This window comes from Triturus cristatus, chromosome 4_1, assembly GCF_964204655.1.
Source record: "Triturus cristatus chromosome 4_1, aTriCri1.1, whole genome shotgun sequence".
NCBI classification, from domain to species: domain Eukaryota; kingdom Metazoa; phylum Chordata; class Amphibia; order Caudata; family Salamandridae; genus Triturus; species Triturus cristatus.
The window spans coordinates 297651971-297678125 of NC_140585.1; the positions used below are offsets into that span (position 1 = coordinate 297651971).

The 26155-nt window shown below is 47.4% G+C and overlaps 1 protein-coding gene across 32 annotated transcripts in view; it reads left to right on the forward strand.

Annotated features, from left to right (window-relative positions):
• Nucleotides 1-26155, forward strand: part of MICAL3 (microtubule associated monooxygenase, calponin and LIM domain containing 3) — a 1875796-nt gene that overhangs the window by 1562438 nt on the left and 287203 nt on the right. Inside the window, exon 36 of one of the 32 annotated variants that reach the window (XM_085652160.1) lies at nt 5067-5120. The exons of the other annotated variants lie outside the window; for them this stretch is intronic. Within the exon in view, the coding sequence (XP_085508286.1) occupies nt 5067-5120 (54 nt within the window). The remainder of the gene's footprint in view (nt 1-5066; nt 5121-26155) is intronic. 32 annotated transcript variants of the gene reach the window in all.

The window sequence follows — 26155 nt, forward strand, 5'->3', positions numbered from 1 at the left end:
AAAACTCTTTAAACTTTACCGTGTCTCTGTTTACTCTTGTTGTGGACTGATATGACAATAATAACGAACAGGTATTTCTGATTCCCACCATTCCTGAGAGTACACTTAGTCGCTTGTTCTGGGTTGTCTATACATTGGGCCCTCCGAGATAATACGGATAACGAATGGGACACTGATGCTGGTCGGATAGAGGTTCTGGGTTCTGAGGTGAGTTTTTGTTACACCACAATTCACTGAGGTCCTGGTTTCCTGTGCATGAGCAGAATCCCTGCAACAGGACAAGGTGTACCTTACCCTAAGCTGTCCCATCCCAGCAGTTTTGCAGGTACTCAACTTCCTGCAGCCAAGGTCACCTTGTCACAGAGTCTGACAAACCCCTGCCACCACCTCTTTAGTGTACCCTTACAGGGTCACAACCACCTGGTAGGAGGTAGAATCTACCAATTCTATCCAGGTTGTCAAGTGATCATATCGGACAAATTGGATGGTGGCATTGGATCTGCAGTACACTTATTTCCATACTCCCGTTCTGCCGGCCCATTGGCTCTATGTGTGGTTCATGGTGGGAGATGAGCATTTTCAGTTCCCTTTGCTCCCCTTTGATCTTACCAGCGTCCCTCGGATTGTCACGAAAGTGATGGCAGTGGTGGCTGCACAACTTCAGAGGTCAGGGGTGCTAGTCTTCCCCCTACCTCGACAACTGGCTGTTGAAGGAGGCTCACCTAAGGTGGTCATCAACCACTTCCAAACTACGTCGAGCTTCCTATCATACTTGGGGTTCACCATACACATGCCAAAGTCACACATGACTCCTTATCAAACGCTCCCTTTCATCTGAGCCATTCTGTACACAATTCTGTTTCGTGCCTTCCCCCAGGAAAAAAAGTGCTGGATATTCAGGCTATTATCCTGATCATTAAGCTTCTGTCCTGGATTTCAGTGAGGTCGCTATTGCAGCAGACAGGTCAGGTTCTCCACCCTAGCCGTCGCAGCCTCCATCTTCATGCATGGAAATTGAGCGGTGACGCCTTCGACATTCTCCCAGATGTGGTTGATGTCACCTTGGCCACATTTGTGTTTTAGTGCGGAACTAACCAGATCGGTCTCCTCTAGGCCTAACTGATAGATATTTTATTATTTGGGCGGTTTCTTGCCCTACAAGGCCATGCTGTGGTCACAGTTAAGGGTTATCGTCCGGCTATCTCGGTCCTCTTATGGATGCTAGATCCGCTCCGTTTGTTTAAATCACCAGTTGTGATGCGCTTCTTGAAAGGGCTTCAACTTATGTTTCCTCCTTCTCTGTTTGTGATTCCCCAATGGGTCCACAATCTTGTCCTTACTTATCCAATGTGACCTCCATTCAAGGTGCTCCACAGCTGTGCTTTAAGGCTTCTCACAATCAAAACTGTGTTCTTGGTTGCCATCCTCTCCTCACGACATGTGCGCTTCAGGCTTTGTGTTCATCCACCATACACCACTTTCTTCCCCAATAATCTGGTTTGGCAAACTAGGGTAGCCTTTTTACTGAAAGTTGGGACGCCCTAACAGATCTGCCAAACCAACGTCCTGCTGGCATGCTATGCTCTGCGTCACCCCTCTAATGAGGAAGAGAGACTCCATCGCTTGAACCCAAAAAGAGCACTCAAGTACTCAGCTTCTACATCGATCATTTCCAAAGACCACCGTGTAGACGATTAGCTCTTTGTGAGGTATGCTAGAGCGAAAATGGGAAGGTTATGCGGAAGCTTACCATCTCTCGCTGGATTGTGCTCTGCATTAAGATCTGCTATTGGCAAAGATGCAGCCTCCAGAAGGACTGCAAGCCCATTCCACTAGGGCCAAAGCTGCTATGACTGCGTTAGAACGCAGAGTTTCTGTCCTAAACATCGGTCAGGCAGCTACATGGGCATCCCTCCATACGTTCAAGAAGCACTGTTATCGGGACAGCCAAATCTGCCGGGTAGGTTATTTGGCATGCTCGGATCTACAGGACTCTCTGGTTTGGTTTGAGTCATTTCACAGCACACCTCCAACTAGGTACTGCTTTGGTATGTATTCAAAAGGTGAGTAATATGCAGTTAGATGTCTCTATCAAAAAGCAAGTTAATCACCTTTGGTAACACTCTTTCTGGTAGAAACTCTCTATCTAGCAACAGATTCCTCACCGACCCTCCCATCCTCCCCGTTCTGTGTTTGAACTCTACCTATTAATAAGATGCCAAGACTAAGATTTTCACACTGTCTTCCAATTTTCTTTTGGGGCTCTGCATCCAGGGATGTTAACAGTCTTGAAAGTAACTAACACAGTGTGTGGGAACATACAGTGCAGTGATATAGGCCTTGCTCGTCCTTTCCGGAGTGGAACGGCATCAGTGCGGACTCACAAAGTGCCACCTTCCAACGTGCAGAAGCATTGCTGAATAGTTTCTGGATCCAGTCTGACACCTGAGAAATATTCAAAAGGTGTAGAAACTGTGGCTAGATACAGTCTCTACTGGAAAGAGCATTACCTAGGGTAAGTAACTTGTTCTATATAATCATTAATGAAGATTCTACAATGAAGAAGGAAAGGTTATTGTAATCGGAGTTAATCATTGTAGATATCTTCATTGAAGTCACATATGACCCTCCAGCCTCCTTGATCTCTCATTTTATTAAGCATTTTAAATGAGCGACTATGAGAGGCAGCTGCCAGTACAAGTTATGCTAGGTTATTATGCTGCTTGCTTCTGAAAGCAACTATGCATTTTCAGTTTAGTTTACAATGCTGCCTATGGAAAGACACATACAAAGACTGAGGGAAACACATAAAAAATACACTTGCTTTAGACCTTAATAAACGGGTACTGGACCCCATTCAGGTTGGCTAAGGCAAAATTGATGAATAATGATCTCTGTAGGTGATGCAAGACCACAGGCTGCAAATATTTGAATGTTCTTTGGTCGTGCCCCAACTGAAATACTAAAGGTTAGACCTGTGGCGTGTACGGACAGCCACTAGTGACTGTCTTTCATCCGTTAGCCAAACTAGCCATCTTACATGACGCTTTAGACAGAGAATGCACCTAGTCAGATTAGGGATGATGAATGTTATTGCTGCTGTCAGTTGCTAAAAATCAGTCTACTCAGAATTTAAGGTTAGATGAGATGCCTTCACAGACCAAATTGTCCTCAGAACTTCTTAGACTATAGCACACGAGCAAGCTGTTTGCAAGAAGCAGGATCCGGCACCAATGTTTGATCATATATGAAGGACTATTTTTGATGGTTGCATGCCACACGATTCTTAGATGATCAAATTGCCTTATCCTCCCACCTTTTTCCTTCCCTCATCACCTCATCCCACCCTATTCCCTCCCTCTCATCTGCACTTAAATGAATAAGCCTAGGTTGAGAATTTAGGATAGGCACGACTATAGTCCTATCTATTTGAGCCAAGTAGTGCTAAAATGGCACAAACAATTGTATGTACCGTTCTTTGCTTCCACTGATTAACCAGTGCGTTTATGTAATAATACACTGATATATGTAGTATATTGCCATTTCTCATCTCTACTACCCAAATTCAAATACACTTTAGGTTGCTAGTTATATGGAAGCTGATTATACTTGCAAGGAATGTTTTTCAAAACTTTGTTATGCACCAGGTCTGACTGTAGCAATGATTCATTTTAGTCTTATGTTTCACTGTAAAACTGCTAAATTAATTATGAAAAATTAGAATGCTATCTGTCTGCATTTCTTTTATGCTTATATGGTTTCCCTAAGCAGCACATGGTAGGGGTTATGCTGCAATTGTCCTTGGTGTCTTAACTTCCATTTTATTGGTACCTATACACTTCAAAAACAATTCTGAAAATGTAACCACTGATGAGCTATGGGGTGGTCATCTACATTTAATAATGCCAGATGTACACCCAGTAGTGTTTATGTGTACGCAATCGAGTATTCCGGGATGCCGGCATGTAGGTGGCAATCTTCTCATATTTATCAGTTGAATAAAGCGAACTATGATGCAACCTTGGGTTCCATGTAAGCAACTTATCCTTCTATTGAGTGTGTTCATTAATGATTTATTTTAAGTGCTGATCTTAGTACTGATACTTACCTCTGTTGAATCGTTCGGTCTTATCCATTGCACACAGAACCACAATGGCAAGATATATCACATGCTGATCTCAATCACAATGCCACGGAGGACATTCATTGATTCCGTGAGCATAATTGAGTCATGAGCTTATTGACGAGGTTGTTAGAACTCTGACTGGGCTCCCAATCAATACCACAGCATCAGTGCCCTTTTGCTGGTGCACATCATTAAAAGATATTGAGACTAAGCAGCCATCAGCAGTTACAGTCCAAATTATGAGCAGATCCCTTGAATGCCAAGGAAATTATACTAGTCATCAAAGCAAAGGCATGCTTATGAGCACTTCCAAAAATGTTGCCTAAAATGATACTGTACAAATTTCATTAAATGGTTGCTGTGCCTCTGTGTGGATACTGCAACTCTATTTGTCATTAGGCTAAGAAAATTGTTCAGTAGAAAATTATCTTAATGAACACCCAACTCAAGGCTTTGGTTTGTTTCTGTCTAGACATCTAGATGTGGAACCCAGAATGTAAACACATGCTTCACAAAGTAACAATTTAAATGTAGTTATACTTAAACATATATATATATATATATATAAGTTAAAAGTTTATCTTGTCTGGTTTGTTTTTGTTTAAAGTAAGGGTTTACCTCTTTCCACAGTCCAGTAGTATATCCAAATACAGGGGGGCAGCCAATATAATATTTAAGAAGCTTTTGAATTACCCATTTGTGACAGGGATGAGTACAATAACTGGAGAGTCTAAACAAGAATCAGTCATTGGTTTGTGATATAGGCAGTCCTGCCTTGGCTTTCTTTAGATTTTTGTTAAGGCCCTTACCAGTGTATGGGATGGATGTGTGCTCATTCTTCATATGTATTCTGTCTGATTGGATGTTTCTTTGTGTTGTGCTTTTCCTGTTTGCTGTTATTTTCTTTCTTTATCTCCTGCTTTCCCACCCACTTCATCAGGTGTTCCATGATGCCTTCTGCCTCATGGCTGAAATGCAGACCAAGAAACAAGAGGTATTTGGGAAAGAGGTTGGGCCCGTAGGCAGAACATTCACTCACATAAATGCTGCAGTATAGTTTAGGTCCAGCAGGGCAAAGCTAACCTTTTCTGGTGAGAAAGGGCAGTGGGGGCGGGGACTGAAAACTGTACTACTACATTAACATAATTAGAATTGCCCTGCACCCACAGTTCAGTGAAACAATAGATTGTTCTGATCTGCTAAATGATACAGTCAATCTCATGCTTAAAAAGAAAGAACAGTTCAACCATAGGACCCTCAGTGTACCTAAAAAAGACAAGTGTGGATATATTTGAGACAAGACCAACATCCTGAACATTTACTTCACTTATCAGTTCACTATAGTAAGATCTAGGATTGCTTTAAGCTGCTTTTTTTATCTTAGTTTTTTTTCTACTATTTTCTTGTCTAGAACAGTTCGAAATACCAGAAAGCTCCTGCCCAAGATTTTGAGTCATACACTTTCTTGGAACACTAAAGAATTTTAGAGTTAGTGGATCTGAATATCATTGGGGACCCATTTGGCCTGGTATGGTATGACTGTTTTTGAAATGTTATACAATACTCCCTCCTACCAGGGTCCTTGGCGCTACGGCTACAGAGGGAGTCTTATGGTTTGCAATATATTTCCCCAGAGCTGCAGATTATAGGTGTTCACCTATACCTTTTGACTGGGTTTAGTTAACATTACTTCTTTAAAGATACATTGTGAACAATCAACAATTAGTGAGCGTAGCCATATTGCCTAAAATCTCACTTTTATCGAATACATGGTCAATGAAGTGACTAATCAGAAAGATGACAAGTTTCAACTTCCTATACGTGGATGATTTGATCAAAAGCCATGCCCCTTCCACAGTCTCTGGCTACAGTTAACTCCCGATAAGTTGCCATCCAGTCCTATATAGCGTGAGCTGTCCAAGATACAGATTTTACAAAAGTATATCTCCCTTAAACTGCACTATCATATAAGTATCAATAGTGCCTTTCACTTCAGACAAACCTTAATCCCACTGTCACCCATATCTCCCCTCTTTGGGATCATTGTTGACATCCATTTTCATAGTTGTTTTTGCCTTGAAATGTGAATTTAGGGAATCTTCATTATTGTCTTGCGTACCAGTTGTACATAAAGACATGGAAAGGGATAGAAAAGGTAATCCCAATGGTTTCTGGTACTTGCTCTCTCGCTTGGTGGAACCAAAAAATATATATATTGGAAGGGATGCCAATCCAGAAACAAAGTTTCCACCCAGTTGATTGAGATAGACATCTTCATGGTGGAAAGTGAAGCTGACATGAACCATCAAGGGAAGCTGCTTGAAGAAAGAAAAGCGAGGTCTATGCCACATCATGGTGGAATTGAGTGCTATACATCTCGTCATCAGTCCTTTTCTTACATGTGCCACATCAGAAGTGATGTTAAAGTACAAACAGAAAACGTGTTCACCATGTACTACCTCAACAATAAAGGGTAACTAGATCTAGAGCCTGCTTAGGGGAAGCTCAGACAATATGGCAGTTGCTCTTAGCCTGTAACAATGAAGTGACCGAAATCCTTCTAACAGATGTCTAACTTTGCCAGCAAATTAATTAAGTAGCTCAGTCTCAGAAGAGCTTCAATGGATAAGCAAGGATGAAGCTGCATAGATCTTCGACTGGTGAGGAATGCAAAAAGTATATATTTTCATCAATACAGAAAATTCAAACTACCAGAAATTCATGTCCAGATGTCTGCAAGCCTTCTCCAAGCCAAACGCCCTTCTTGACCTACTGGTCTAGTGCTTTTCTAAATGTTCTGTTCCCCACTTACAACACCTATTCACATGAAGTCAAAGGTTATGAGCAAGCTTAAATAGTCTAGTACAAGGATGACGCTGTTCGTTGCTGTGTTCCCATGCAAGTTGTAACTTCTGGGCCTGCTCCTTGTGCTTCACATCATGACTCCAGTAGCCTGCAGTATTGTTTGTTAGATGTCCTTACACAATCTATAAATGTTTTGACAGATTCAAAACATCCCATAACCTATTTCTAGGTCTTAAAATGGAAGACACTCTATCAGCCTGGTTAAGAAGATGGGTCTGAGAATGTGCCATGAGGAATTGGTACTTCTGTACTGTAGACACCTGTTTACATTTGGCATACAGTTTTGCTTTGTTAAAAGTCATCCAGACGTTTTGGCAGCATACGGGAAATCTTCTCAGCCATCCCAGTTATTATATTTTAGTGGGTCTACAGAAAACCTATCCTCTGGTGACATAACTGTCTATGTCCTGAGAAACAAGTGCTCTCCTTTCCAAATCAATGGGTTTTCGATTTAAACTTAATCACATATCTGACCTTCATCTTGGGAAGGATGTTTGCTTTCATAAATAGTATGCTTTATTCCATGCAATGGTCGCCTTTCATTTTTAATACGCTGTTTTATGAATTTTTTCTCTATAATAAGTGGAGCAACTTGCAACTTAGCAGTAGTAACAATATTGATACATGTTTTATGCATTGAGATTTGCATTAGTCATTAAACAGATTGGAAAATTTCTAGAGCAAAATGTTCTATGTGACAGGTTCTCGCAGAACCTTTGGTAATACTCTGTCTGCCATCTGCCAAAAATGGGCAATCTTAGAACAGTTCCACACCACATGAAAAAGCCTAATTTGTCAATTCATCAAATAGGGTGGTTTTCCGAGAGCACTCTACCTTTCCTTAGTAGTCAGTTTGAAGTATATTCAACTAAAGTCAATCTTGAACTTTCAAATAAACCAAACAAATGCCCTTCCTCGTTTTTTTCCTGAATACTTCCACTCCTTTATATCAATCACTTCACATAGTAGGTTTGGAAAGAACCCTTTGATACTGCATTGTGTTATCAAAGAAGTAAGTGAAACTAAAGGGCTCTTTATTATCTGTAGACCTGTTAGCACATAACCTGATGGATAGCATTCTGCATTAGTGCATGCCATAAAAAAGCCAAGCAATCCCTTCCAGGTTGCGAAAACCATAAACTCCTTCAAAAGTCTCATGGAGAATGTGGGAAAAGTTACTTTGAAAAACAGAATATCAGACATACTTCTACAGGGGCACTATCCTAATGATAATGTTGCCTTCTATGTTTAGTACAGTATATTTCAGAGAGCCTTGCTAGGTTTTTAGTTGGAGATGGTTTTAAACAAGTATGTAAGTATGTTAGTTAAGACATATACATCATGAAAAAAAAAATCCTCTATAGTTCAAAGATAAAAGGATACATATTAAGTACCAAACATCATGTCAAGGGAAAACCCTGTGAGATTGTTGTATCCCTTTTAACTGGGCATAGCGGTGTCAATTAGCACTTCCAACTAAATGATCTGTACTGATTCTCTCTGCGCAGAATGTGAGTTACCTGCATGTAACATATTTCCCATACTACAGAATATAGGTACTTAGATATTTATCTTATTTGACACGAATAAATAATTTCTCTACTAGATGTTTAAGACATCCTTTTCAGTAGGTTAGTGTCAGGATAAATTTAGGAGTTCCTTCTACCATTGTGTGATGTAATTTCTATTGAGAATTAGAAAAGCATTCCTGGACCCGAGGCGACCAGGAGAGCAGGCAAAGGTGCCAAATAGTGGAACGTTTAATGTTATCAGTTAAACAGTTTTGGAGTCTGTATCTAAGCATCAGTGTCTGACAAAGGTTTGAACAGATCTTTAGGTTTCAGCTCTGCACGTTTTATTGACCAGAAAGCTCCTCATGAGAGCAGCAGAAGCTGTTTTTCGCCTAAGGGAGTGTGCTTTAGGCCTATCCAGACCCTCTCTTCCAGGAAAATAGATATTTTTTTTAAAATAGAAGGTCTTGCAGGCCCTAAATATTACACGGGCACCAACCTAACAACACTTGCTTCTCCAATACAGTCAGTAGAATAATTACTGTTGCTGTTGACTTAGGTGCCAAATTGAGCATAAGGCTCACTAACACTATCCTGTGGGAATTCGGTGCAGTCTGGTTGCCTTACAGTGAACTCATTGAATTTCTCTTCAGTGAACTTTGTTTGTATAACCCGAATAAGATGAACCCAGTTGCTTTTTGACACCGATTAGAATCTAGTTGAACTATTTAAAAAAACAAAAAAAAGGTTTTTTAAACAAGCAATATTAAATTTGGTCTGGAAAGAGAAAAAAAAAAGCTGTACATGATCCTTTGCATTGGCAAAGATACTGTTTTAGAAATTGCATGATATGAAGAGAGCCATACTGGAGAGCATAGGGTTACAAGCAACAAGCCTATCGTTACATTTCTCAACAGTAGAAGCAAATATATTAAAACTCTTAAAACCTTTGTTGTATCTCAATACTGAGAGGATCAAATAAAGAAGCTACTTTCATGTACTGGTGCTTTCCCATTGTCACTGCTGGTGCCCTACCACTTAGTAAAGGGGCAGGAAACCGGTCCTAAATCTGCTATTCCACAACATTTGTGCACTGATATCGTACTTGCTTGTGTGTGGCAGCCAGGGCATATCCTTTATTCTCACCCCCAGCAGTGTATGATTCTACTCAATGTGTAAGAACAGCTGTGCTTTGTAGCACACGTTTGCACCACCTAAACCACATCTGCTTTAGTCAGAAGGTAAATAGGAACTTAAATAGCCATTCATTTTAGGAACAGTCATTCTAGTGTTGTACTACCACAGATAATGGAGATCAGGATCAAATGAGGTTTACAAAGCTTCATGTTAATTCTGGTATTGGAATATGATGGGTACCACAGGTCACCATTAAGTTAGTTATGTTTGAAAAGCTATGGAAATCCAGGTCATCTAATTGCAGTAGGTGGTGTGGGCAAGATTTACGTAAGCTGGAAAATACTTAAGAGCCCTAGTGTTGGAATAGAAAAGGGCTGCTATAGGATATGATTCAGATGTGCTTTCTATATTTTATTTATTATGGTTACAGTATGTACTCCTGGACAGGAATTAGGTTTTTTACTTAGTTGTGTGTGACATGAGAACAGCATTTTTTTTTGGGACAAACCTGTGGTGGGTAGAGAATCTTTATAAAGCTGCCCCCAGAATAGATTAGGGATACTAATCCCAGGAACAGGTTGTTCTGCCCCGTTGTGGATCCTCTGCCAGCTTAATCAGTTGCATCCCTGCAGAGGTTGAAGATGCGCAGGTCTTAGCAGCTGTCTAGAATGACTGTCTGGGTTAGGTGGCTCAGCAGAACTCTTACTTCTGTATACCCATATTGCAGGAACACCAGAAGTACCTCCATTATACGATGAGAAAGCAACACTCCCAGTACACAACACAGACATTCAGTCTCAATGCCTCCTCTTTCCCATCGGTCATTAACAAGACCCTGAACCCATTTTCAGCCTTTCTGTGAGAGCAGAGCACCAGTGTAATCTCTATCTGGATGCAAATAGAATAAGGTAAGAGGTAGTGTCTGGTCTAGGTCTGACCTTTGGCTCTCTCTACAGGTATGGGTTCTCAGACAACTATTCCAAATCCTCCTTGTTGTCTCAAGATGATGCATTTTATTAGGGAATTCCTTAATTACAGCCTCAAAGTATTTCTCATTCATAGACAGTAATTGCCTTAACCAGAGAGTGAATTCCTTCATAAACATTGTTAGACTGGTGGTTCCAGAGACTTCTAGGCTATAGATGTTCTGCATAGGGCTGTTACTCCATGCCAAACTCCACATGCGTTAACATCATCCCATTCTAGCTGTATTTCGATTGGCATGAGCTGCACAACACATACCTGCTAGTCTCCCACATTACAGGTATTAACAGCACCAGAGCATGGAGTCTGAACAGGCAGGTGCCTTCACTCTGCTTCTTTAGGAAGCCCTGACCTCATTTTCAACATTTGGGTTTCTTACAACCATACATATCTTTGCAGCTCATCTGAACAGTACATGCTACAAGTTCCCCTTCTGGGTGGCAGAATGCCCAGGTTCTTAGGGAACTGTTTGAGATTGGACTGGGCGGATGTGTTCATATATGCCTTCTCTTTGGTCTTAATATACAAAGTGTGTTTCCGAAGATCAAGGGTTAGTCATCCTTGCAATTGCAGCTTCACCTTGCCAAGTCCGGTTTTTAGGCAGCTATGTGTGCCCTAGGAAGAGACCCCCTCCAGTACATGGAGGTAAGAGAGTGCTTAACCCCTCCCTTCCATCACTGCACTTGTTTCCATGATTCCTGGTGAGCTAGCCTTTGCACACCTAGACACATACTCATAGAATATGGATGTCCTGACGGTTCTTTGCTAGTCACTAGTAAATTATTTCAACCTGCTCAGTGCATAATAAGTATTTTGTATTTTTCCTTGCATGGACGTGTTTGCAGGTGAATACATTAAGGCCTACAGGAGCAAGCATTTGCGAACAATGATGCTGTCAGAAGACATCTGAGTGCAATGTGTCTGCTTCCTCTTAGTCATGTGCACATTTTTGTTTGCATTTTAACCATGTCCTTGCCAGACTAATGGATAAAACCTTTCAGCTGTTGGCCTCATGTAACCTGAAGCCTCTCTCCTAAAAGACATCTCTTTGTAGCCATAATATCAGCCTTATAGCATAACTGAGCTGCCAGCCCTTTGTACATCTGCAAAGTACTGCACCCAAACAAGCAGATTCATAACACCTTTGTTACAAAAGTTAGAGTTCTGTTTGTACTAGAAGATTTTTTTCTTTTACCTTCTTAATCTGTCCTAATGCATCCTCTATAGAGGAAACATTGCCCGACTTGCTGTCAGGTGTGCTTTGTCACATTTACCTTTATAAACCCATGGACCTGCTTGCTACTGAACAGCTGACTGTTTTCTAGGCACTAATGCTGCCTGAATTGCTGCTTAAAAACACCTTTGCCGGTAGATGACATCTTGTGTTACCCATTGCTAAGCACTGCATTGGTGGCATAAGCTGGGCAGTTAGCTACACGGGTTGCCCAAGGCAAAGCTGCCCTCTTCACTCCATTTCTCATTCTCAATAGTTGCAGAATCTACCAACAAAATTTGGAGTAGGAAATAGCCAAGACATAAGAATAGAATGAAGTTAACTTTATGATAACTCAGTTCTTCTTGGTCCATTAGCTGTTCCTCATCAGCAGTACCCTCCATTGGACCCCTCTGCCAAAAACACTTGCAGATTGGTTCTTTTTTCCCAAGAATGGAACTGGCTCATGAGTGCAGGAATTCATTTTTTAGAAACCGGTATCTTACTTGCCACTAGATTACAACATACTAGCAAAGCTGATAATATGAAAAAGACTCTGGATAAAGAGTGATGGATTCACCAAACAATTAAGTTTATACATCTGGTATCCCCTCCAAGTCTTAGTTGCACAACAATACTGTGTTGTACAGGTTGTACATTGGCAAGACAGGTTTTTTTATTGGCAAGATTCCCAGTACCGGAGTAGCTCAATACTTCATGCAGGTCATGATTGAAGAGAGTTTACAGTAGGCAGCTTCTAGATTAATGGGTCTGGAGAAGGGTATTTCGGGCTTAGTGTGTGAAACCCTTTACTGAAATTGCAGGCTGTGCTGCAGCTCAAGGTGAAGTGTGCTGGCAAAGCTTAGCACTAATTATAGTACTGTAATACTACAAGTAATGCAGATCTGCATTAACATTTGTTTGCAAAGCTTCATATTAATTCTGGGATTGGAATATGATAGGTATGACAGGTCACATGAGTTATGTTTCCAAAGCTATGGAAATCTAAGTTGTCTAATTGCAGTAGGTGGTGCAGGCAAGATTTAAGCAAGCTGGAAAATACTTGAATGAGTCCTGGTGCTGGAAGAGAAAGGGGCCGCTGTAGGGTATGATGCAGATGTGCTTGCTATCTTGTATTTGTTATGGTTACAGGATGTACTCCCGGGCTGGAATTTGGCTTTTTCACACAGTTGTGTGTGACATGAGAATGGCATTTTTTTTACAAACCTACAGCAGGTAGAGAGTTTTTACAGAACTATGTATGGTGGCCAGAGTGAGTTAAATTGTAAATTGGTATGTGTAGCCGTGAGGTGGTTCAGAGAACTGCGTCTTGGTGGAATGAAATGTTTAGTACAACGGTTTGTGCGGTACATGCTATGCAATGGACTCCGAAATTATGTGTGTTTTCATACAGAGATGCTATGTAGAGCTCCTTGCGGTACTAGGGGTGGTGTAATTTGCTGTTGTGTTTTGTGGTGGAAGTGGAATAACCTGGAATACGAGTTGGAGTATTTTGCAGAACTGTGTTTGATGTTGAGCCATAGCTCCTGAAGCAGTAGGTAGCTCTGCAGTGCATGATGGTTTCCTAGAGGATAAATGAAGTGGAGTTAGCAGTGGCTCTGGTACTGTTTTGTTTTTAAAGAATTGTTATCCTGTAGAATGAAAGAAAATGCTCTTTGCAAGCTTTTATTTGAAGTTAAAAAATTAAAAAGGAGTAGGCGAGGTGCAGTAGTATTGAGTATAATGTCCTACAACCAAAAGACCAGTGTTCATTCAGGGCATCTAGATTGCTCATTAGAATAAGTACTTATGTGAGGAGCTGCAGCCTGTTGGCCCAATTCTCTTTTCCTAATTACTGTGCAGTTTATTATGTCTCCTCCTCCCGGTTTTCTGTTCTTTTCTTTTGTTTTTACTCCGCTTCCTTGTTCCCTACAAAGCTTTGGCTTTATTCCCCCTTTCTTAATACATTTTTTCCTAATTGTGTAGTCTCCATTGCCTCCCCATCCTTCTTCTTTTTGAGCCTTTTTCTTTAAATATTCCTGTTGACTTTTTATGACAAGTGATGGGCCATTACTCACTTGCAATAGTTTTACTGTGAACAGCTAGGTTCCATCATGAACCAGTGTCAGCGCATGTGACATTTCTTCATACTATAAGCATTCAACAACCAACGTGTTCTGGTGAATACCTCTTCCCACAGATTCCTCAGCTTAATACCCAGGCATCAGAACAACCTCAAGCAGTAGCTTTCCAGTGTCGCAGGTAGAGCCACGCAACTCCAGTTGTGCCTCTGACTGCCCCAGAAAGGACAACTTCAGACTATATACAGCACTGGCACCAGCTTCAGTTTTTCTGTGCCTGATACTGGTTCAGAAGTCTTCCTAAGTTGTTACTGAATCCTCCAAAATTCTTTCGACATAGTAAGCTGGCTAGGTCAAATGTGACCTCCCAGGGTATTTGGTATTAACCCTTGCAGGAAATGCCACAAGAAGATAGCTCTCTCCGACGTCAGAGAAATCTGATGTGGTGTTTGGTGCCATAAGGTAGCATGAAGGCAAGTTATTCTTTTTTTTTTCTTTTTATTAAGAATAAAAACAAGGTCACAGACTTAGTATAATTCAGAGCAACAATGTGAAATCAATAATACTTAGCATACAGTATTGTAAAAGCTTTTACAATCTTACCAACAAACATGAATTATTTGGGTGTTGACTCTACTAAGGAGGGTTGCATCGGCATAGCTGGTGGTTGACAAATATTACCTCTGTATTCATTCCATTTGCCCTATATTTGCAACCATTTCTTGGGGCAGCCTCGTGCCACATACTGTTTTTTGGCAGAACATGCACCAGTCCATGTGACCCTTCCATTCTTTGAGATCCGGGGTTGCTTGTACCCCCTACTTTCTCGCTACGTTTCTCTTGGCTATCAACAATCCCAGCGTCACCCAAATTTGTTCATTACTGCCAAAGTCTGTCGGCTCCCATATATTTAGGAGACCTCGTTTAGCCTCCACAGTGATTGTCTGGCCCATGGCCTCTCCCATACATGTGTGGGCCCCTCTCCAATATTGAGCTATGTATGGGCACTCCCACAGTACGTGGTAAAATGTACCGTCAGCAGCTAGAGTCAGTGCCAAATCCCATCCTAACTAATGTGGCCCGGATACATAGACTCTATGAAGTATTTTCAGCTGTACTAGTTTCAATTTATCTTGGTTCACCGCCTTACTTTAAAAAGCGTGACAGCATCATCATTGATTTTTCTTTCCTTATGCTTCCTCCACCAGGAGGAGAAACCACTGATTATTTTAGTAGTGATTAGTGATAGAAAATTGTGAAAGTGCTCTAGTGAAGTGAATTAAACATTAAAAAGCTCCTCCTATTGCCTAAACTATATCTTTAATTAGTCTGGATTGGGGGTGAATAAAAACAGTGTTGTGCGTGTTTAGACTGATTATTGGTCTGACGCACTGAATTGTCTGAAGAACGGTCGACATGTTTCAGCCCCTAGATTTTGCCCAATGGGTCAGGGGGCCTTCTTCAGGACCTATAACGCAGAGGTCGTGGATTCTTCACAGCCTTAATGAAATCTAATTTGGTTCACCTGATCAATTAAGGTTAATCAATAGCTTAAAGTCCTAAATTATGGACTTCCTCGGGGTGCTGGCGGGCGTATTGACCTGCTCAATGAGAGTGGCAGCGTGACTTGTGCTCACTCTTCCTACGGTACCCCGGCTACATCGGGAGCAAGGAGTCCAGGATGATGGCAAGGTTTCATGTGTGGTCTGTGGGTGTGGGGGGATTGCAGGCCACCAGGAGTCATCCCAGGTGGAGGGGTTGGAGCCCAGGATGAAGACTTCGGTATTCTCTGAGTTGAGCTTGAGGCAGCTGTCCTTCATCCAGGTAGCGACAGCCTTCATCCCTTCATGGAAGTTGTTCTCAATGACTGTGGGTTCGTTCGTGAGGGAGAGGATCAGCTTGGTGTCGTCGGTGTAGGAGACGATGTTTAGTCCGTAGTGCCAGACGATTGCTGCGAGCGGAGCCATTTAGATGTTGAAGAGTGTGAGGCTGAGGAAGGAGCCCTGAGACACTCGGCAGCTGATCTTTGTGGGTTCAGAGTGGAACGGAGGTAGTCTGACTCTGTGTTCGGCCATTGAGGAAGGAGCAGATCCATTCCAGGACTTTGTCGCGGATGCCAGCGCCGTGGAGTCTTGTGCATAGGGTACATTGGGAGACGGTGTCGAAGGTGGCCCAGATATCCAGGAGGATGAGGGCTGCAGTTTCGCCTCAGCGAGGAGGGTGTGGACGTCATCTGTGGTGGCGAGAAGGGCTGTCTCGGTGCTGTGGTTACTTCAGAAGCTAGATTGGGAGAGGTCCAGGATGTGGTTTTCTTCAATGAACTCGGAAAGTTGGGCTTTGATGGCCTTCTGGATGACCTTGGCTGGGAAGAGGAGCAGAGAGATGGGTCTGAAATTCTTGAGTTCCGTTGGGTCGGCAGAGGGTTTCTTCAGCCAGGGATTGATCTCTGCGTGTTTCCAGTCTTTCGGGAAGGTGGTGTAGTTGGAGCATTTTTTTTTTATTTATTTATTTATTTATTTTTTAAACCGTTTATTACAAAGTTCAAAGAATATACAAAGATGGGCCTACAACCTTCAGGCCGGCCGCTAGCAAACAAGAGGAGCATAAGATACACACAGTAGAACGCAGGCAGCGGCAAAGGGAAACATACAGGAGTTAGCCGCGTTGATGGCCACACCATACGGACCCCACATGATGGTTTCTTTTAAACATAAATAACAACAAACAAAATCCAACCACAAGGCAACCCACGATCGAAAACAGCAGCATGTGCTCCCCTAGAAGGGGGACCCTACCAAACCATAGGAGTATCAAGGGGGGGGAGAAGGTCAGAACAGGGACTGGGTGGACTCAGTGCCCGGTACCGGAGAGCTAAACCGGCTAAGGGGACGGGGCAGGCGATGGATTGGGCAATAACGGCGGGGCGCAGATTCCACCACGGTAGGCGTTCCAGGGGCCCCACACTTTCACCCATGTCCCAGGCTTACCTCTCGCTACATACACCACCTTTTCCCGAAACATGCACCAGTCCATATTTTCCTTCCAGGCCGAAACAGTCGGGGGCCTCTGGGAACCCCACAGTTAAGCAATATCGCGCTTGGCCACCATATATCCCAGAGTCACCCACCACGTCTGTGGCGCCGAATAGTCGGTTGGTTCCCACACGTTCAACAGGCATCTCCTCGCTTCGGGCAGCAGCGGCACACGCGTAACCACCCGCAGGACCTCATTCACACCACGCCAGAATCGCTCCACCTCTGGGCATTCCCACAAAATATGAAGAAAGGTCCCCAAAGAACCACACCCACGCTTACACAACCCGTCCACAGCATAGCCCATACGCAATGTAGTTGGAGCATTTGATGGTGCCGCAGAGTTCTGGGGTGATGAAGGTGCCGTCTTTGTTGAAGATGTGGTATGGGCAGGGGTCCAAGGACGCTCTGGAGTGGATGCTCTTCATGAACTTAAGGGTGTCGTCAGCCATGAGGGGGGTCAAGCTGAGCATGGTCTGCTGGGGTCTGGTGTTGTTGGGTGCAGTGGTTGCAGGTAGGGTGAAAGGGTTTTGGGTATTGAGGCTGTTGAAGCTGTCGTAGAGCTCCTTAATCTTGTGGTGGAAGAAGGTGACGAGGTTGTTGAAGAGGTCTTGGGAGGGAGGGATGTTTGCTGTCTGCAGACACAATGGAATAAAAGGCGTTTGAGTCAAGGATGCTCCAGGTGCCTCTTGGCACACAATTCAGGAGATTAGGCTCGCTTATTAACCTGCCTAATCATTTAAAACCGGTCTGAGATGTCCTTTATGCTTCCATATATGTACTCAGATGTGTCCTGGATGTCCACAGACACACACGTTTTTAATACACAGCAAATGCCAGAGGTCCAGCTTCTAAGCATAGCATATCTCTAGGGACTCTGCAGGGTTCTTACGAGACGGTCAGACAGCCCTCCTAGACATGCCATTCAACAATGAAAGCTTTTCAGGGAGAAAACAAGTTTCTCTTTGTAGAGTTTTCAACTCTACTCTTGGAGCCAATGTGCGTTCTGTGGGGCTGGTTTGCCCAGCCAGTCATTTCCGTGAACAACATTGCTATTTCATGGCTTCTGAGAACTCAACATTTGAGGCAGAAATAACCATGTTAGGGTTCCAGCGGGGTGAGCAGCTCAGATGAGGAACCTCTCCCTCGGCAGGGGAGTGAGGACTAATAACGTTAGGATATCTTGTGTGTGTTGGGCACATGTCTCGGGCTCTTTACGTCTAGAAGGGCATTTGTTTCCCGTTATGCGTTTCTTACCGGATGCTGTTGCCTGTTCTATGGACCACTGTTGATCCGATGGTATGCCTTATACACTGTACCAATGACAATTTGCTTTTGTTCTTTTCATATGTAAAATTAAAAAGAAAGTTCTAAAAAAAAAAGAAAGAAAGAACCACGTTAAGCAGTACAAGCATCCCAGCAGCTCTTCAGCTCTTTTTAGGGCAGAGACAAACATCAGCAGCTGCAGTCCTTTCCAGCTGCCAGTTCAGCAGGCATTAAATCACTTTAGTTGATCCTTCCTCACTCAGCTTCCAGTGCGGGCAGGTATGCTCTCTACTTAGTATAACGTTGCAGGACCATTACTACAAATCAGTTAGTGATCCATTTCATTTGCGAGGGATATGATCTGCCCTTTTTGACCAGTCCTTTAAATGCCATACTCCCATTCAGATTTGCTTATCCCATCACACCTACATCTTGAAGTCTGTTGAAGTAGTTCCTCTTCAGAGAGGGAAACAGTGCTTTATTCCTACTATGTCCTGGTCCTCAAGTAGAATGGCAGCTTCATGTCCATTTTGGATTTGAGAATTCTGAAACAGTTCTTCAAAATTGTGTCCCTGAGCTAGCTCCTTTTGTGCCTCAACCGGCAGGACTGCATGACAGCCCTAAAAAGCAAGAGACCACTTTCACATCCCAGTCTTGTCAGCTCCAAGGCGTTATCTTCGCTTTGTGGTAGGATAACAACACATCCAGTTTGTGGTGCTGCTTTTCTGCCTCATAACTGTACCAACCATTTTCCCCAAGGTATTGCCAAGAGTGACGACTTTCCACAGGAGAGGAACCATCAGCATATTTTCATACTTACATGACTGGCTAATGAAAAGCACCCTCATCTCATTTGGTCTCCTACTCCTTGGCACGCCCTCTGGAACTCCTTCTGAAGTGACAGAGGTATTTTCTCATTTGAGGAGCTCATTGCATTGACCTTTTTTTTTTCTCAAAGGTGTTTTTATTAAGATATAAACAAGGGAAGGGAAGAAAGGGGGAAAAATAAAAAATAAAAAAAAAACACACGCGGCAATCCCGCAACAATTCCCACGCAGGGGAAATACACAAATTGGGGGGGGGCCGCTTTGACTAGCAAATGTCCTGCTGTCCGGCCCAGCCAAGCTAGAAATTTAAAGGAGAATAAGAGGGTCCAAGTCCAGGCCTCCAACACAGATGCAATACGGGCGTCGGAATCCCGCCCACCAAGAATGGACAACAGCAGTGAAGGTACCGGGGCCGGACCAGCCAATCCCAGTACCGCGAACTCTCCCCTCTTGTCGTTTAGAACTGTCACAGTAACCCAAACAAAAACTAAAATGAAACCCGGGAGGAAGGGGAAACAACCCCCCCAATACCCCCCACCCCCCAGTGGTGGCAGCACACAATCACACTTCAGCGATCATCCAATAATATTCAAACCTGAAACAGATGGAGGGCTCGGACCGATGGTGGGCAAACAGCGGCCGGTAACCCGCCAGACAGAAAGCGCACCAAGGGCCCCCAACAGAAAACAACATTTTTAAAGTCCCCCCAGAAATATATCTGACATGCGCTCCATGCTCAACAACTTCCACAGCCTCGCATGCCACTGAGAAATCCTTGGGGCTTCCCTCTTTTTCCAGGCCGCCGCTAGAGTGCCTTGGCTGCCCCTATGCAGAGCCAAAGGATCTTCTTGTCCGCTCGAGTCTGATGTTCTAGAAGCGGGTCCCGACGGCCCAACAGCACATGCTCCAGGGAATCCCTGATTGGGTACCCCAAGATGTCCCTAATATGGGACAGGGTCTCTTCCAATAAGGGCGGATGACCGGGCAGTCCCACCAAATATGGCGGAAGTCCCCCAACAAACCACATCCCCTCCAACATCTGTCTGAGGAGCCGGGGAAGATACGATGGAGCTTGGCAGGGGAGAGGTACCAATCCATCATAGTTTTAATATGTGCCTCTCGAAGTTCCATCGAGTGATTATGTCTGGCCAGGTCCCGCCACAGATGGGACCACTCCTCATCCGTGATGCCACGCCCAAGGAGGCCCTCCCAATGACCCATGTATTGTGGCCGAGGCGAGACCGCAGTGGTCAGAAGGTGTCTATAGATGAAAGAGATGGCCCGCGCATGGTCGTGGCTCGAGAGAGAAAGGCCTCAAAGGGGGTGGGCGGCCGAGTTGCCACCTCTCGAACCGACGGAGATAGGGCCCATTGGAGCAACTGAGCGTGGTGGAACTGCTCCGTCTCGGCAATCCCATAGTCCCGCCCACAATTCGGCAAAGTCAGCGGGGCATGGCCATAGAACAGATGCGTGAGGGCTAGGCAGCCTCCCTCCCTCCAGGCATCAAAAGGGCCCTCCCGAAGTGCAGGCGGAAAGGCCGGGTTGAAATGTATGGGTGTGAAAGGCGATGGGAAAGTAGTCCAGCGCTCGTCTCCTGAAACCGAGTCCCAGACCTTAAGGGTGGTGCCGGTAGGGGTGCTAATGTAAGCATTCTTGGGCCTATCCCCCTTAGGCTTCCACACCAGGTCCCAGATCGTGCGACCCGCCACACTGCTATCCATGTGGAGCCAATGCTTCTCCGAAAGGGGTTGGGTCCACTCCACCAAGTCCCTCAATTGCGCTGCTTTATAATAGAGATGCACGTCAGGGAGGCCCCCGCCCCCCCCCCTCGGCTCGCGGTCGCTGAAGAGTGGCAAAGGAAAAACGAGCCTGGCCCCCCTGCCACACGAAGTGGAGCATGAGGGTCTTTATGCGGCGGAAGAAATCCCCGTCGAGGACAATAGGGAGGGCCTGAAATAAATATAAGAGCTTCGGTAGGAGCGTCATCTTGATCGCATGGATCCTGCCCAGCCAGGAGATAAACAACGGCTTCCAGCGCTGCATATCAGTTTGGATAGTCGCCAAGAGCAGGGGGAAGTTGGCGGAATACAGCTTACCAACCATGGGGGTCAAACGAACCCCTAGATACAATATGGAAGAGTGGGACCACGGCAGGGGCGAGAGCGGTCGGAGTCGGTCCACCTCCGCCGCCGAGAGCGTGAGATTGAGGATATAAGACTTGCCGTAATTGACCCGAAACCCCCCCACCTCCTCAAATTGCGCCAGGGCCCTCTGCACATGGGGGATGGAGTGCGCCGGATCCGCAAGGGATAGGAGGACATCGTCCGCAAACAAGGAAATCTTGTGTTGCTCCCCTGTAAAGGGCAGTCCCCGGATATCCGGTTGTTCCCGGATTGCCATCGCTAGGGGCTCGATACTCAGGGCGAACAACAAGGGGGAGAGAGGGCAACCCTGCCGCGTGCCCCGCGAATGCGAGAAGAAGGGGGACAAATACCCATTCACCGCGACTCTAGACCGGGGGCCACTATAGTTGGCTTTAAGCATGGTCACGAACCTGTCCGAGAATCCAAAGGCGTGAAGGGTCCGGAACAGGAACTGCCAGTCTACCCGGTCAAATGCCTTCTCGGCATCCAGGCCAATCAATGCCGCCGGGATGTTAAACCGGTTGGCCTTCTCAATAAGGTGGACCACCCTTCTAGTGTTATCATGAGTTTGCCGCCCCTAGATGAAACCGGATTGGTCAGGGTGAATCAATGCCAGCATCAGGTCTTGTAAGCGCGACGCGAGAATGGAAGAGTAAAGTTTAGCTTCGAGGTTGAGAAGGGCTATCGGCCGGAATGACGAGCAAACAGAGGGATCTTTGCCAGGTTTAGGAATCACCGAGATGACCGCCTCTGCCATGGAAACCGAGGACACCCCCGCGTCGGCCATTTCATTATACAGGCGAACCAGGAACTCACAGACATCCACAGCGAAGGTCCGATAGAAAAGGGCCGTGAACCCGTCCGCGCCAGGCGCCTTGTGGGGCTTCAGAGATTTAATGGCGCCCAACACTTCCTCCCTAGTAATGGGGGCCGAGAGCAGGTCATTCCACGCGGTAGACACACGGGGGAGAGGGAGAGCGCGCAGGTAGTCCTCCTGGGCAGCGGGGTCCATGGCGTCCCCCGAGTACAACGTCCCATAAAAGTCCCCGAAGATGCCTGCCTTGACCGCGTCGTTGTGCTGCAGCAGGCCGGCGGCGTCCCTCATGCCCCCTATGTACTCCTTCTCCCGTTTATGGCGTAGTTGGCAGGCTAAGTGCCTCCCCACCTTGTTCCCCTGGTAGTAAGAGAGATGGCGGAGCTTCAGGAGGGTGAACTCTGCCCGGTTATTATAGTGGGCCCGGAGCTTGCCCCTGAGAGCAGTAAGGGAGCGCAGTGTTTGCCGGGACGGATTGGCCTTATGCGCCTGCTCCAGCGTTGAGAGCACCCGCTCCAGCGCTTCCCATTCCGCCCTCCGCAGCCAATTGAGCGCTGCATTAAGGGCCAAGCAGCTACCCCGAATCGACGCCTTAAAGGCGTCCCAGGTAGTAAAGATCGACGTGTCCTGCACCTGGTTGAGCTCCAAGAAGTCCCGAATCGCCTTACGGAGGTCTTTACAGGAAGCCTCGTCCCGCACCAGGGACGCCGGAAAGTACCAACGTCGCGGCGCAGTCCCCTCCGGAGCCCACTGGAGGCCCAGCGTCAACAGACTATGATCAGAAACGGAGAGGGGAAAGATCTTTGCTTCCCTCAGAGACCCCTGGAGGGACTGGCTATAGAAAACATGGTCGAGTCGGGAGTAAGAGTGTTGCACTTGAGAAAAGAAGGTGTAATCACGAGAGAGGGGGTGAGGAGAGAGCCACCCGTCCACCAGGCCCAGTTCCTCAAATCGCTGACGTGTCTCCTCAGAGAAGAGGCCGGTCTCGGCTCTCCGCTGGTGAGAACAGTCCAAGTCCCCATCCCAGACCAAATTGAAATCGCCCATTATGAAGAGGCCGCCCTACACAAAATCCTCCACCGAGCGCAACAAGTCCAAGAGAAACCTATTTTGCCCAGCGTTAGGGGCATACACCAGGAACGTGCAAGTCCTGCCGAGGAGTACTCCTCTATCAATGAGCCATCTGCCCTCCTTATCGCCACGCACCCCCAATGGCTGAAACTGAAGGGTCGAGCGGAACATCAGGGCCACTCCCCTGTGCTTCGACGCCGCCGAAGACCTATAAATAAGGGGGAATTGCCTATGTTTGAGACGGGACTCGTCCCTCCGGGTCAAATGTGTCTCCTGAAGTCCCACCACATCTAGGTGGTGATCCAGGATGTATTTGCAGACCTTCTGGCGTTTCTGGGGAGAGTTCAGCCCCTTCACATTCCAAGTACCTAGGGTAACAGGCATCCTACATAACTCCCCTCTCCCGTCTCCGCCAGCTCACCCCACGCACACCAAAGCTCCCTCACCCGTTCCCCAGCGTGTTCCGGCCTCCCTCCCCCATCGAGGGTCAGCAACGCACCCCAGGTCAGCCACACCCGACTCACAGCACACGGAGACTCCAGGTCGTATCCCAGGTCATCTTGCTTCGCCCCAGACCCATCAACCAAAACTCGCCTCGCGTTCAACCACAGCAAATAGAACAAGGACCCTAGCCAAGTGAACCCCGCACCCCACCGCCCGGACTCAGAGCGCGCACAGGTACTCACCCCAGGGCCACCCCCCAACCCCCTCAGAACAAACAATCCCCACACAACCCGCACACGCCAACCGCCACCACCGGCCTCTTCCCCCCCCCCCCAACCCCAACCCTCCCCCCCCCCCCCTCCCAACCCCCCCGCCCTCTCCCAGGGCCACCCCAACTAGGACCCCACCGAAGACCAAAAAGAAAGAGAAAAGAAACCAGCACCCCTAAAGCAGGGACCCCTGTGGTTATCCCCCCAGTCCATGGAGCGGAGACCCCGATCCCATCCCTCCAGGGAACAACTCCAGGGTGTCTTCCCACAAAGTACATCAGTTCCCAGTGGTACCTGAAAGGAGGGTGACCCTCCGGCGTCAAGCACACACAGGCCTCCCAAGGGATTAGGCAGCCGAAGAAGAGTCCTGCAAGGCAGCCTCCGTCACAGTCGCCACCGAAGCAACCGCGGCACCTCGCTCCTGTACACTGGTCTCAGGGTCCGGCCGACCCGCAGCGGAAGAGCGCCCCACTCTCTGCCAGGAGGAGGAGCGTCGACGACGACGCACCGACGAGTCCCCAGTCCCCAACGGGGGGGACCCGTCATCCAATCCCAGGAGATCCTTGGCAGCCTGTAGAGAGCGGACCTGAACCAGCCGGTTCTGCCACCGGAAAATAAGCCGGAACGGGTGGCCCCACGAATAGGAGACATGCTGGTCCCGCAGGAAGGATGTCACGGGACGGAAGTCACGCCGCTTCTGGAGCGTCGACGCCGCCAGGTCTTGAAACAGCTGGGGACGGTGGTCCCTGTACAGCAGCGACGGAATCCCACGCGCCTTCTGAAGAATGCGTTCTTTCAGCTGGAAGTTATGGACGCAGACCAGGATGTCGGGGGAGGGGGGGGAGAGCCCCCGCCCTTCTCGGTAACCCCACGCAATGTACTCTGTCCATCCGGACTTCGCGGACATCATCCTCACCCAAGATCTGCAAGAACAGGCCCTCCACGTAGCCCCGCAGGTCCCCGGCCTCTCCATCCCATGGCACAGCTCGAATGCGAATGTTGTTCCGGCGGGACCTGTTTTCCAGGTCCCCCGCGTGGGCCTGGAGGTCCAGGTTCTGCTCCGTGAGCCGCAACACATCCTGTTGGAGTTGATGGATGTCGCCGGCATGCCCCAAATCATGCTCCTCCAGGGTCGCCACTCTCTCCCCGGAGGTCAGACGCCAGCTGGGAGCGGAGTCTGGTGATATCCTCCTTGATGGCGTTGAACAGCTCCAGCATAAAGGCCTTGGTGACAGGCGCGTCATCGTCAGACTGCTTGGGGGGGGCACTGGCACCAGGCGGCGTCTAAGGGGTAGCACCCCGCTGTGAACTGTCATTACCGGTCTTGCCCCCCCGGGCTCTGTTGGGCATCGTGCTCCGTTCGAAGATAGCTCGCCGAACCGTGCCACCAGGCCACCCGACTCCACCACCGGTGCGGCCCCAACGGCATGGCCCAATCAAACGGGAAAAGCCGGCCTCCGTGCAGGTCCCACTTCCCAGACCGCGTCAAGCGTGGGGAAGGAGCAGAGACAGGCAAGCACTCATCAGGTCGGAGGGGCCAGCCATGGAGCAGCGCACCCAGCTGCAGGGCGACGTTGCGCGCGTCCCCACCTTTCCAGACTTCCGCCGCTCTCTCCTCATCCGGGGCCACACCACCAGCAGGCTAGGCAGTGGGGTACACCGCCCCCAGACGGCCGTCAGCGGGAGCCCCCAAGGGGAACCGCACACAGGATGGGCCCCAACCTGAGCCCGCCGGACCCACGCCGGAATCGCCTGGTTCCAGGGGGGAGCCTGCCACTCCACGGCTCCCCCTGCAGTCCACGCAGGCTGGAGTAGGCCTCACCCAGCTCGGGGGCTAAGGAGCACTGCCCCCGTGCGCCTGTACGTCGTGGCAGCTGGTCCCTACTCCGCAGCCAACTCGGTAATCCAGCCACGGCCCAGCGGGGTCCCGCCTGCAAGACCGCGGGCCCCCCGGCACCACCACGGGCGGAGCACGCTCCCAGCTCCCACGCCCAGGCCTCCACCAATGTCCCCCAGCAGTGTCCGCCAGAGGCCGCAGCGCCTCCAAAAGTACAGTTCCTCACCGCCTCTCAGGCACCCGGATGGTCCGAACGCCTCCCTGCACGCCGCGTCCCCTGGGTGGCCCGGCGATCCCGGCCTCCAACTTCTCAGCGCTCCGGTCCGGGTACTCCCGCAGTACCGGCCCTTCCGGTAAGAGTGGGCGTGTGTCAAAGCTCCCAGGTGACCACCGCCGAGTCCCCCAGCAGGTCAGGGGCGCGGGGGCCACAGCTACCAGACGTCCCCGCAAGGCCGCCTCCTCCGATGCACCGCTCCGCCCCCGATGGGAGCCCGGGCTCCACGACTCCTGCCCGGCTCCTAGGATAGGCCCCGG